The sequence below is a fragment of the Diospyros lotus genome, chromosome 4 (genome assembly GCF_014633365.1).
Source record: "Diospyros lotus cultivar Yz01 chromosome 4, ASM1463336v1, whole genome shotgun sequence".
NCBI classification, from domain to species: Eukaryota; Viridiplantae; Streptophyta; class Magnoliopsida; order Ericales; family Ebenaceae; genus Diospyros; species Diospyros lotus.
The window spans coordinates 12,938,317-12,952,017 of record NC_068341.1 but is presented as its reverse complement, the minus strand read 5'-3'; the positions used below and the strand labels follow the sequence as shown (position 1 = coordinate 12,952,017).

Here is a 13,701-nt window from a genome sequence, read left to right as displayed (position 1 = left end):
CGTTTCGTATAATTAATACGTGAAATCGAAACGAATTGAGGGAAGACGAGGGGTTTACAAAATGAAAAAAGATCGTAAGGTTAGAGGAAACTTGCCTCGTTTAAGTTGATTACAGAGTTTCCATGCTTAAACACCACCAAATTAATACACTCTGTAAAATAGATTAAATTCCTAAAATTAATAAAATTGGACCCAAAATGAAATTTCGACTGTACAGAATGTTTAATATATATTGCTCTACTTACCTGGCTAATTAAATCGCGATTAAACCTCAATTAATCTTTGATTTTCCCCAAAATTTCCTCCATTTGCTCACTGCACGCGCGTTGCTTCTTCTCCATTTTCTTCCCTCAATTTCCTCTCTGCTCTGTTCAAAATTGGCCGAATTTGGCCTTTAAAATGAAGCTCAGCGGCCAAAGCAAATAGAGGGACTAGCACGCGCCACATAGTGCGCCAGCAGCCGGGCATGGTTGCCACCGCCTTGCCCCAAAACGACGTCTTTTTGGGGCTAGGCTGCTGATTAAAATCAGCATTTCTCCCTAGCCACGCGCCTGCTCCCTCAAGCCTCGAACCCGCGTCTCTCGGCACCTCCTTCGCGCAACCGCCAGGCTAGCCATCACTTTCATACATATAAGTGCCTTCAATTAAATTTAAAGTGACTTTCAATCACTTTTCAACTTTCACACAAACACCCACAGTTTTTCATTAATTACACATGCATTCCCCCTTAATAATTTTCCTTACACCGAACTTTCATAAATTGACACTTGTATCCCATATCCAATTTTTCACTTATTACACTTACACCCTCAAAATTTCAAAAATTTTACTAATTTAATTTATTTTCCTATTTCCATAAAACAACATAATTTATTTATTTTTCTTAAATCTCCAAATACCTCAATAAATTAATATTTCCTTTTAACCCACAAATATTCAATAATCACCACAAATACAATAATTAATAATTGTTAACCATTTCGAAATAATTTAATTAATTACCTTTAATTCCTTATTTTCCTCAAAACCACCTAAATAAATACTTCCTCTTAAATTCTCAAATATTCAATAATGTCCTCAAACACTGATTTGAATAATTATTATTTATTTTCAAATTTCGAGATATTACATTAAATATCATTCGAACTCTTGAAATGAACCCGCACATGTCTAAATCTCTCTACAAACTCATATTCTTTTGAAAGACTTACTCAAATATCTAAAGGAATTCTTCCAAACCTCTAAACCTTTCTATAATAATTATTTGAATGTCTCAACAAAGCTCTCTCAAGCATCTCAATGCCTTAGTCAAAAGTCTGAATCAAGAGTTTTAGATGTTTGAATAGAAACAATTATATGTACTCTAACACTTGATAATCTTTAAAAGTACACAAAAAAATAACAAGATTTTAGTTGTTTGTAACTAATATCACCGTTAAACAATCAAAATCTCTTTAAGTTGCTTTATTGCAAAGTAAGCCAAATATAATTATTTTTTCTTAATTTGGTTATACAGGTTTTTTGTTATGAGTATATCCTTATTTTGATATTTTGCCTATTGCATTTGGAGTATATTTTTTCTCTCATCTTTTTGGCCTGCATCAGACCTAGAGATACTTTTTCTAGATTGTTACTTTGTCTTTTGAATATATATCTACAGGTTATTGATATTTTATTAATGAACTCTCAGAAGTTATCTTTTATTTCTCTTTTCTCTTTTATATCTTTGCATTTGGAGCATATTTTAACCCAAATGACATATATAACATTCCACTCATATTATCCAAATGGGACAATAAAAATGATTTTTCTCTAGCTTTTCCTATAATTCTTTTATTTTTCTATCATTAAAGGAGATCTTATCTCTTCTTCAATTCTTTTTTATCTTAATTTTTTTCTATAAATGTGAAATTTGTTTTTATTTTCTTTTTACAGCGTTTATCTAATTTCCAATTTGTAACATTTTTAATGTATTAATTCATATCTCTTAAATTCATAGGATAAGCAAAGCTAAAAATAACTTCTTGTCCTAACATTTTTAATGTATTAATTCATATCTCTTAAATTCATAGGATAAGCAAAGCTAAAAATAACTTCTTGTCCTAATACTTTTTAAAATAATTTGGTATATTTAGGTTTTTAATTATAGGGAATGTTGTTCTAAAATAAATATTATTGTTATTACAAATATGTACTTCTAGTAACTTGTTATCGTTAGGACTTGTTAATGGTTTTTAATTTTTTCCAATAATGTTTAAAAATGAGTCCTCCAGCTTGCATATTGACCCATTCCGGGCAACAAGTTACTATGACTGAGCAATGTTTATAATTTTTTAAGTCATGCTATTTATACAGAACATATATTACAGAAATATTTACAAAAGAATCAAAATATCTATTTTGCCCCTACAATTAATGACCCAAATGCCCAAAGCATCTCTCTCTCTCTCTCTCGCTCTCCCTCTCATACCAGCGGCGACGACAAAGCGAGGCGAGGTGGCAAGGCGGTCGAGGCGATGCGATGAGGCAGCACAGGCAACAGGGCGAGGCGAGGCGGCAGCGGGGCAAGGTAAGGCGGCGGCGGGTGAGGTTGCAGCAAGGGGGGAGAGGGAGAAGGGGATGAATATGGATCAAAATATCGCGAAATATCGCGATATTTTGATGTCAAAATATTGCGATATATCGCTATATATCATCCCTATAAGTTTTCTGTACAAAAGCTGATGTACAAATAGTATTTTCCTAATTTTTTTTATGGAATTTGTCACATGAAGACCTGTTCAAACGGGCAATTCTTGAACTTCAACCAGAGATATTACCGCACAAATCCCTCTCTGCCGTTGCAAAACAAGTGTCGACAAATGGGTTGCTCTCAAGGCCTTTAAATTTGGGATGATCTTCCCACATCCAACATTGAGCTTCGGAGTAAAGAATTTGTTTGGTACTCTATCAGTAGGCTGAAGAAAATACAAGAAGAAATGGACAGTGCCCAGGATGCAAGCTACAAAGCTGGCGAGGTCAAGGGCCAAGCAAAGGTGGGATTAGTTATAATTCATGTAATTGAATTTACGCATCGGGATAGGAATACCAACTCGATCGATATGTTGTTATTGTTGTTTTAGGAGAAGGGAGGCCAGATGATGGACAAGGCTAGCAATGCAGCCCAGTCTACCAAAGACTCCATCCAAGAGGTTCGTGGTGGTCGAATAGCTTTCTTAATTTGAAAGATGATATATTTTCCAAAAACTGTGTGTTTGAAAATTTTGTATTATTGGTATCACGCTGCTGATGCAGGCTGGCCAGCAAGCGATGGCTAAAGCGCAGGGAGCAGCTGATGCGGTCAAGGATGCCGTGAACAAATGAAAATGATAGGCCTCCGCCCTTCTTCATCTCCGTCCTTGTCTTAGGAGTTTTATTTTGTTTTCATTTGGGCAGTCAGTCTTTGGTTAATCTGCGTTTCTGGCCAAACACTGAATTTTTATCTTTGATTTCTCTCTTCATTTTCCATTTTAAGAAATTGCACTTGCTTCAATTTTGTTTGTCTGCAATGACTGAATTCATATATTGAACGCAATCGCAATGTTTGCTCCATTATTAACGTTTAAGTTATGCCCTTGTTGAACAATGCATGAATATATATATATATATTTAAAATTTTCTGTTATCGTGTAATATAAAATTTACTTGATGTAAACAAATTAAGAGGGGAGCATAGATTCGGGAGGGTGGGATCCACACACCCATCCTTGTAAGACTGCATCAGGCTTTGTCCCCATGGTTTAGATGAAGTGATCGGACAAGTGATATGTCGAGTTTATACTGGTGGGCCATGAATTTGATCTTTATTTTACGCAGTGAAATAAAATTTTACACCTACAATTTTACCTCCTCTACTAAAATCGAGGGCACGAATGACAAGAGTTGTATAAGAACGATCATCTTACGAATAAAATTAAAATTTAATATTTTTAAGTTATTAATCATATTACATTTTTGATAATGAGAATCTATTTTTATGTCAAACAATGAAAAATATTTTTACAAAATTACATTACACGCACACTAAATATTTCGATATAAGATAAGAAGTATTTTTTTATATAAAATGTATCACATTAAATTATTTTAATTTAATTCAAAATCAAAACCCTTGCTCCCGGACATTACAGCTAAAACCCTCGTTCAGGACGAACAGAGCCCTTGCCAGATCCTTCTGTGTAGCGATAACAAACTATCAACATACAATCTTCGAAACAAGGTAGCTTCACCACTTGCTTCTCAACGATTCAATTGTTTTGATCTCTACATAATATTTTTTGTAGCGCTTTGCTAAAAGAATCCAAATGATCGATTGGCGTTTTCGGGATGCAAACCATAGAAACCTCGATTCTTCTCTGGATTCGTTTTTGGGAAAAAAAATTCAGAGGGTAATGTGATTGTTTGTTTATTGATTGGTAGAGAGGGATCGGGGATGAAGATTGCTGTGGAAGGGTGCATGCACGGGGACTTGGATAATGTATACGCAACTCTCTTGCATATGCAAGAAGTAGAGAATACTAAAATTGACCTTCTCATTTGCTGTGGTGACTTTCAGGTATACAATAATTCAAAATCTCTGCAATTGCTATCATTGATTTTTGATGGGTTAAGGCAGTGCAGGCTACTAGTTTGCGCGACTCCCAATCTGCTATCGACACTTTCTATGCTACATTTATACAGCTTTACAGACCGGATGTTGTTTAGACTGAGTTGCTTTCCTATTAGAGCAGGCTGTTAGGAATGAGAAGGATCTGGAGAGCTTAAATGTGAAGCCTAAATATCGTAGTATGAACTCTTTCTGGAAGTATTACTCTGGGGAAAAAGTAGCTCCAGTTCCAACTGTATTCATTGGTGGGAATCATGAGGCATCAAACCACCTGTGGGAATTGTAAGTAGATTGCTCTCTTTTTTGTTATTAGACTTTTTTTGTATGAGATGGTGCATTGTCACAAACTAGATGACGCTTCTATGACGAAATCTGAGAGAGCTATGGTTGGCCTCGGCGGTTCTTCTGTACAGAAAATACAATGATACATGTCATTGGTGTCATGACCCCGGGTCAGGCCTTAGACCTATGCCTCAAAACCCTTGGACAAGGCCCTGAACTGACTGTAAATCAATGTCTCCATGTAGGTGTTCTCTGCATGCTCCACCCTAGGCTGTGGCCCTATCAAGGTGCCTCCTCCTGTTTGGCTTGAAGAGTTATAAACTAATGCTCTACCTTCACTCAGGCTTGATTCTGGTATATGGAAGCCTTATAAACTAATGCTCTACCTTCACCCAGGCTTGATTCTGATATATGGAAGCCTTATAAACTAATGCTCTACCTTCACTTCAGGCTTGATTCTGGTATATGGAGGCCTTAGAAATACCCTTTTCTTTGTTTGCCTAACTCTAGAAATACCCCACATCAATGGGGTGGGCTCAGCCAATGGACTGGACCAACTTATATCTGGTGGCAGCCATGGGCCACTGTAGCCCCTGCTGTGCACTCCCCTGACCCTCCCGGCCATGTCCAGTCCCCTAACTCCTTTCCAAAACTCTTGACCATGTTATCAACTGTTGAGGTTTGCCTAGAGTTTTCTGATTAAAAGATCAGTGGAGCGTTGATGGTTTTTGGCTGGAAATTATTAGACAGTTAGGGTTTCTTAAGCAAAAGTGTAATTAATGTAAATTTTGGGGGTCTAATTGTAAATACCCTATAGTTATTAGTTATATGGGGGGTTCCGCCTCCTCTATAAATAAGAGGGCAAGGCGGCAGTCTAAATCATCTTCTCTCTAGCCAAGTTCTCGGTTACTATTGTGAATATTCTTTGTTCTAGAGAAAGTGAGGCATGCGTATTGTGTTCTTGAGCTTTCTTGGAGTGAACAAGGGTTGTACTTGAGCGATAGGATTAAGAGAGGGATTGGGTTTTGTACTGATCAGTTTCATTCTAATAAAAGGCTGTTCTTGGTGGGTGTTTGAAGGCTGGATGTAGGATTGCCAAAGGCATTCCGAACCAGGATAAATCTGCACCTAATGCTGTTTGGTTTGATCTTTTCAATTCTGTTATTTACTTTTCTGTTCTTATATTTACACTGCATCCGAGAGTGTTGGAGAGGGTTTATGAGAGGATTTTCTCACCCAAGGATATAATCTAAGAGTCCTAAGGTAAACATCAACCTCTTGACGTGATGAGCAATAGTAGCCCATATTGAGTTATCTGCTTGTGGACTTTCCACAAGATTGCAACCTGCCAAGCGAATTGGTAACTTCTAACTTGTGATTGCTGCAATCTTTATCTCACTCTTGCCTGATTTTAGCTGTGCAGTTGCACTCAAAACTGAAACCTAATTTGGTACAATCTCTAGAGCACCACCCTAGGTCTTGGTCCCTGTCTCACCCTCATAAATAGGCATATGGCTCTAAACAGCCCTGCTGTTGCCTGCCCTTTCCATTGCCTCTTATGACCTTGCTGCCTTGTTGTCATGACTTTTTATTTTTATTTTTGGGGAGGGGGGTGTGGCGGAGGGTGGGGGGTGAGGAGTGCATGACCGGTGTGGACCTCTAGGAAAGTGAAGGTCCCCCCCTGGGGATCTGCAAGCCTTTATTCAATACACTTTTAATTGTGCAGACTAGGATTACCATGAATACACCTCATATGTAATAAACAATGAAATGTCAAAATACATAATCTCATCCTTGACAAACAACCCTGTTGGTATAACTGAGTATTGACATGAAACTGAGCCAAATGCTCGACCTTTGACTCTAAACAGGACTAACTTAGACAATATATTTGAGTAAGTCTGTCTATATCTGTATAACTTGTCATCCAATCAAAAAGCGACTCTGATACAGGGCTGCAGCCAAGAGAAGTGTCAAGAAGATTCTTGGACTGAGAAGAGAGGGTGCAACTAGCATTGATTCTCTGAACTCATTTCTTTTCCCTTGCAATGTCAGTTTCCTTTTGCTAGTTTGTTAATTCTCTTAATTGGAGTGCAGCATTTGAGGCTGCTGAGAGGTATGGTTTCTAGTGACAAGTATCACCTGAGGTGACTCACCATTGGTGGCCTCTTGTATAAAGAGGTAGAGTTGGTTATGAAATGAAGGCAATGAGCTATTTGTTACTACATCCATATGTTATTTCTTACCCTCCTTTCTTCTTCTTCTCATAATCCAAAATTACCCAATTTGATTGGAGGGGCTCATTGCTTTAGTGAAGCCCTATTAGACTCTCTTATATTGTATCTAGGAGTAGACATCTGGTACACCAAATCAGAATAAAAAATTGAGAACTCTCATGTAGCCTACCAAAACTTGGCCATTTTGACGTTGGGTATCTCCTCGATGTGATTACTCAAAAATTTGTAGAAGAAGAATATGTATATGGGATGACTCAGTAGGACACAATGAGCAGATAACCTATACAAAGATGGATAGGGTGACAAGTGTATGCATATGGAAAAAGAGTTAATTCAAGAGGATTCTTAATGATGTGGTTTGCAAATAAAAATAATTGGAACATAGGGTTTTCATATTGTTAGCTTTATAGGGCTGTACATGCTTAGCCTTGTACATAGTGCTTTCCTAAGTTGTACCTAGCAGAGTTTTGTATATACCTAACACATGAATATAATATCAAAATATTTTTGTCTTGTCTTCAAAACATGGTATTAGAGCCATTAAAGCCTCAAAAACCATAACCCTAATCCTTAACCAGCTGCTAGTGCTATTCATTGCAGTGACCAAACCGGCAAACCCTAACCTCACCTCCTGTGTCCTTGCCACTATCCATTGTAGGTGGTTTCTCTTTGTCGCACGTCTCTCTTTGTTGCCGTTGCTTCTCTCTTTGCGCGTCTTTTTCTTCTACCGCCACTGACCTGCAACGACAACTCATGACGATGACCTATTTGGAGAAGCCCATATGTGACGACAATCTGTTCGACACCCCCCTTTTCAATATTATCTGGCCACCCAACAGCTAGATTTGTGATCTTCAGGTCTTTAAGTTACAAATCTGCAACTTGTGACCTTCATTTCGTCCCTTCTCCATTTGAGACCTTTAGATTTGTCTTTGTCAGTCATGCTCTTAGGTCAATTTTTCCTTTAGATCTAGTTTGGGTTTGTTTCTAGTTGGTTTGGGTTGATTATTTTTGTTGCTTCAGTTTGTGAGATATGGCATCATCCAATCCTAGTGCATCAAATCTTGAATTGGTGAGTTCATCTTCACTTGCGAATGTTCCTGTGACTATGCCATCGTTTTTTAGCATTCACCATTTAAAAACTGACTGGCAAGAACTATTTATCATGGTTAGCCTCTATTTGCATGTGGTTTTTAGGACATAGTATGAGTGACCATTTGACTATGAAATTCTCTAACATTGTTGAGTCTGATAGGATTGCATGGGATTGCGTGGATGCACAGTTGGTTACTTTGTAGTGGTAGTTAATAGATGTTGATTTGATCTCATTATTTCGTGTCTATGAGAATTGTTTTGATATTTGGTCCCATGCTCAACAGATGTATACTAATGATATTGTATGCTTATATGTCAAGGGATGAACCAGCTTGATCGGAGTCTTCTTTTTTTCCTTAGTAGCCAAATATTATATTACTGCTTATTGCTGTATTTTCTGCTTATTGCTGTATTTCTGTTATGGGTTAGTTTTAGGCCCCACGTGCAAGGGGCGAATAGGACAAAAAGGTTGTTGTAACCGCCTGGGGGAGGGAATCTGCTATGGCAGACTTACCCTACCACCAGCTAGTTTATATCCTCTCCAAGGTTCTCTGGAGAAGGCATCAATCAAAAGAATCAGAATTCCCTTCTACATCTCATTTCCTTCCCATTTCTTTCTATTCTTCCTCCCTGTCTCATTCTACTTTCCTTCCTGTTCTATTTCTATTCTTATCCAGAGCTAAAACCAGCTTGTCACAACCCAGGTTGTGACATTATACCATACCATTAGTAATTTATTCTATCTTTAGAAGAGAAGTTTATATTGGCTATGTCCTTGGGTCGTATTTAGTTCACTGTGATAGATTTTAATGCAATGCTCTTTGTTATAGCCGATCTTATGGAGTAAAAGAAGCAAAGGGATAAAATGTTTATGGTGCTTACTCTAGCCGGCCTTGGGGCTGATATGTGGAGGGTGTTCGTACCCAAATTTTGAATAGTCCCACTATGCTTATAGGAAGAGGGTTTGCTCGAATTCTACATAACACATAGACTTTTTTTTGATATTTTAGTTGAGAGCGATCCATACTTACCTCTCAGACTCATGGATCTTCTTCTAAGATCCAAAATTGGATCTGGAGGTGACCACGGTAGGGCTGGGCATGGCTGGGGTGTTAAGCAACCCTATTGTAACTACTATTGTCCCCCTGGTTATTATAAGGAAATTTGTCATGAACTGCATGGTGGACCTCCTAAGGCCAATGGTACTGTTCCTGAGGGTGCAAAAGTGTAGTCAGTGGTAGCTGATACTTCTTCTCATCTTGAGAGAATATCTACTGAGGTGTTAGTAGAGTATTGTCAGTTGCAAGTGGCTTGACAGACATCTTCTCCTATAGCTTCTATTGCCAATCATCTTTTCCTTCTGCTCAGTCATCTACTTAAGCCTCATATATGCCCTACTCATGCTCCACCTAGTCCTAGGATGCAAAAGTGTAATTTGCATTCACACTTTTGAGTACCTTCATCTTTTTAGGAATTTCCAATATCCAAAACACTAAAGGGTGATCTAGTATTTCTTTAGTATTATGTGATTATCTAACTTCAAAATGTTGACTTTAGCCACTCATTAAGTTTTATACTTGCCATGCATAGTTTTTTTATGGTGCATAATTTAACAACAACAACAACATATCCAGCCTTTATCCCACTATGTGGGGTCAGCTACATGAATTCTAGACTTCCATGTATTTCTATCTTTTGTCATATCTTCATTGAGATCCATACACTTCATATCAAACTTTAATGTCTCCCTCAAAGTCTTCTTAGGTCTGCCTCTACCTCTTTTTTTGATTAATTGTTCCATTTCATCAACTCTCCTCATAGGAGCGTCTCTTGGTCTCCTTCTCACATGACCAAACCATCTTAGTCTAGTCTCTCTCATCTTCTCCTCTATTGGCATTACTCCTATCTTATTACGAATAACTTCATTTCTAATTTTATCTTTTTTTGTATGGCCGCACATCCATCTTAACATCCTCCATAATTTGTTCGAAATAATTTGATAACCTACTTGCTGGATATCTAATAATTCATATTGGGATAGCTAGTATATTTCAGATGGTTTAAGAATTCAAACTGACAGATTCAGTATACAGATACTATGGAGGATGGACAGCACCTAATATATTCTTCTTGGGTTTTGCTGGAGTGGTCAAGTTTGGCAATATTCGCATTGGTGGATTGTCTGGAATTTATAAGGCTCAACATTACTATTTAGGTTGGTCAATTATTGCGAAATAGCTACATAGTCTTGCTAAGTTTTGTCTTCTCTTAATTTTTGACTTTTTGAATGTTGCCTGTTGAGTCAATTCTTTATAGCTTTGTTATGTTGCAGTACCACCTCTCCCCTTCTGCAGTATCAAATTGAACTAAGCAAACAGATATATCGATGACCAGGATATTATGAGAGGCTACCATATGATGAAAGAGACATTCGGTCTATATATCATGTCCGTGAATTTGCTGTCGAAAAGCTCATGCAAGTTGAAGAACCAATTGATATATTCCTTTCACATGATTGGCCTCTTGGCATCACTGACTATGGTAACTGGAGGAAGCTTATTCAAGAAAAACCCTTTTTTAGGCAAGAGGTATGTATCTTACCATGATGGCTTAACGCATTAGAAGCCACATTATATTTTTAAATTTGGTCTAGGAGGGTTTTGTATTTTTACCTTTTTTTTTTTTTTAAATCTTTTTCCACTTAACCAAAATGTTTTATGCTTTTTCAGTTGAAATAAGGAGATATCTAGACTAGAATTTGCACTAGGATTGGTTATTGAATAAATATATTGAAGTTGACTGTTTTATATATATGGCTTTAGCAATTTATTGCGCATGCTTCTTGTCTAGCTTATGGACACGCATGATTCCTTAGATTGAACTGTTTGATTATATTAATTCCTAAACGAAAATGAATAGGTGACTATGAGAATGAGCTTTTTAGTCTTGCCTTAAAAATTTCTTTGCGGTGGATGATAATTGTGTACTTTTTTTTGGGGGGGTTGGGGGGGGGGGGGTGGTTAACTTCTAGCAAAATCATTGCCTCCTGTAGTGAGCTGACTGAACTAGGTTTTGTACTGATTGTAAATGCAGATACCAACTCCCTCAACCTATAAATGCTGCACATGCTATAAATGTTACCCTCTTTTTTATTTTTCATATCTTTTCTCCACGCTGAACAAATAGGCAGCCCTTTGTATGATATCTTGGCATTGTTGGAAAATGATAATTCTTTCTGATTGCTTGCATATGTCATTCAGGTACATGAAAGAACCCTGGGAAGTAAACCTGCTGCAGAATTGGTAGAAAGGTTGAAACCAGCTTATTGGTTTTCAGCTCATCTACACTGTAAATTTGCTGCTCTAGTCCAACATCCAGAGGGTGGCCAGGTCACAAAATTCCTTGCACTAGATAAATGCCTTCCAGGGCGTAAATTTTTGCAGGTATCCTCAGGCATCCTTGTTTGTTATCTACATCTCCAGATGTCCTTTCTTGCAGTATTTATTTGAATCTAATATCTTTAATTGTGGGAACCATCGAGGTTATTGAAATTGAATCTGAGCCAGGACCTTACGAGATTCAGTATGATGAAGAATGGCTTGCAATAACAAGGAAGTTCAACTGTGCATTTCCTCTCACTAGAAGAAGTGCCAATTTTGGGTATGCTACTTCCTTTTTTGGTATAGACTTTCATTCATAAAAGTGTTAACTATTGTCATCTGATTATAGGGCTGTACAGCTTGACATACAAGAATGTCGCCAATGGGTCAGCAATAAGCTACAGACAAGAGGGGCTAAACCTTTTGAGTTTGTGCGGACAGTTCCATGCTACAACCCTTCTCGGTCTTCTCCTAATATTTCCTTTACTGGTAATGTTTTTTAGATGCAATAATCATGTAATCTTACTTTCATTTTGTCTGATGAGCTTTGTCAATGGTATCTATCCCTCACTGTGGTCCTTAAGTTGGGTGCACATATAATTTGGCTTAAACCATTCAGAAATCTAAACCAAACATTAATGATGTGGGTTTGTGGATAGTTCTGTGCACAGTCCTTCTGAATATCTTACCTGATAGTTCCTCTCTAAGATTAGCTTCATCTGATTTTATCACTTCATTATTCTTTCTACTTGTGGGATTAACTCTTTCTTTGAAGTCCAGAAAGTGGATTCCTAAGTTTAATCTCTAACTCAACTTGTACTATTTTCTGAATTTGTAGTGGTTAATGAAGTTGAATGCCGTGACCGGTAAATGGTGAGTCCATTATTAGTTCAAATCCCGAGGAAGTTGGTGGGCCCATTTGGGATGCAAGCCTCTGGAAGACATCCAAAGAAAGTCTAAATCGAAAGAAGACATGGATCATGAATGACCTCAAAACAATATATAAGAACCAAATCAAATACATATATAATTGACACGAGTATAAGACCACTCCATAAAGCCCAAATCAAGGGTGTAGTAGAATCCATCATCTTAAATCTCAAATCAGGATATACATCATCATAACAAAATAAAACAACAAAAAAAAGGTAGACCAATATCTAATTGCGCATCCCAGAGCTACACCAAAAGCTAATCAAATGTTAGAAGTCTAACGTCCATAGGGGGAGTCCCAAACAAGAGATCAAGAAGGGCAAAAATCTTAAAAATGGAAAGCAATGAGGAATGAGTCTTAAAGGCATGGTGAATGGTATGTTATGCAATGATGGTAGGAGGACAAGTCTCATATGCAAGGAAAAAGAGTTTTAATGCATAAAATTCCGTGTGAAAATTTTGACAATAAAATCTAATAGAATATAGGTTTTAATGGAAGATACTATATACAAATAAGATGAAGAAACATGCAAGGAAATGTTCTATTGGTACCATAACCCAATTATGGCCTGTGTTTTCCAATCGGTTCTAAGTGCAAGTAAACCATGTTGCTTGTCAATTGTAAACACATAAGTTTAACACTATCCTTGCTAACTAGGGTGAGACATGATCTACCAACAATTGACATCACCCAGTCACCTGCAGTTAGTTAATAGAATTCTAACTAGGTCTCCAAATGCAACAATACCTTATAAAGAGGGTGTAATGTATATGTGTGGGAAACCTCCATACCTAAGTTCAGATCATGATTGCATATCCAGATATGAGCAACAATAAGTCCATGCAATCAAATCATATCATCCATTACATACCCTGAAGTAAGAAAACATGTTATAATGCAATATCAATTGATGCAAAAAACAAATAAACGCGCTCATGTATGTGTGTGTATTTTATATTGATGAAAAGGCACATATGGTAAAATCCAAGTCATGATAGAAATAGCCATCTTAACATAATCTCATTATTCACAGTGCACTGGCGAAGCATGCAATCTATTGAATTGTACAAGGGGTGTATCTAGTGAACCTATACACAAAAACAGTAACCATAGGAAATCTGTCTCCAA

At 37.2% G+C, this 13,701-nt stretch overlaps 1 protein-coding gene across 5 annotated transcripts in view; it reads left to right on the top strand.

The window, feature by feature from the left end:
* Positions 1 to 4,129: 4,129 nt before the first annotated feature.
* LOC127799906 (lariat debranching enzyme) overlaps positions 4,130 to 13,701 on the top strand; it is a 35,191-nt gene continuing 25,619 nt past the window's right edge. For 2 of the 5 annotated variants that reach the window (XR_008022671.1, XR_008022672.1), the window contains exons 1-8: positions 4,130 to 4,258; positions 4,459 to 4,594; positions 4,770 to 4,927; positions 10,353 to 10,474; positions 10,654 to 10,847; positions 11,520 to 11,702; positions 11,801 to 11,919; positions 11,999 to 12,128. Coding sequence is in view for 2 of the 5 variants with exons in the window: in XM_052334174.1 (XP_052190134.1) it covers positions 4,472 to 4,594; positions 4,770 to 4,927; positions 10,353 to 10,474; positions 10,654 to 10,847; positions 11,520 to 11,702; positions 11,801 to 11,919; positions 11,989 to 12,128 (1,039 nt within the window). In the remaining 3 variants the exon portion in view is untranslated. Of the gene's footprint in view, positions 4,259 to 4,458; positions 4,595 to 4,764; positions 4,928 to 10,352; positions 10,475 to 10,653; positions 10,848 to 11,519; positions 11,703 to 11,800; positions 11,920 to 11,988; positions 12,129 to 13,701 lie in introns of those variants that run through there. The other 3 variants (XR_008022673.1, XM_052334174.1, XM_052334175.1) reach the window with 2 other exon arrangements.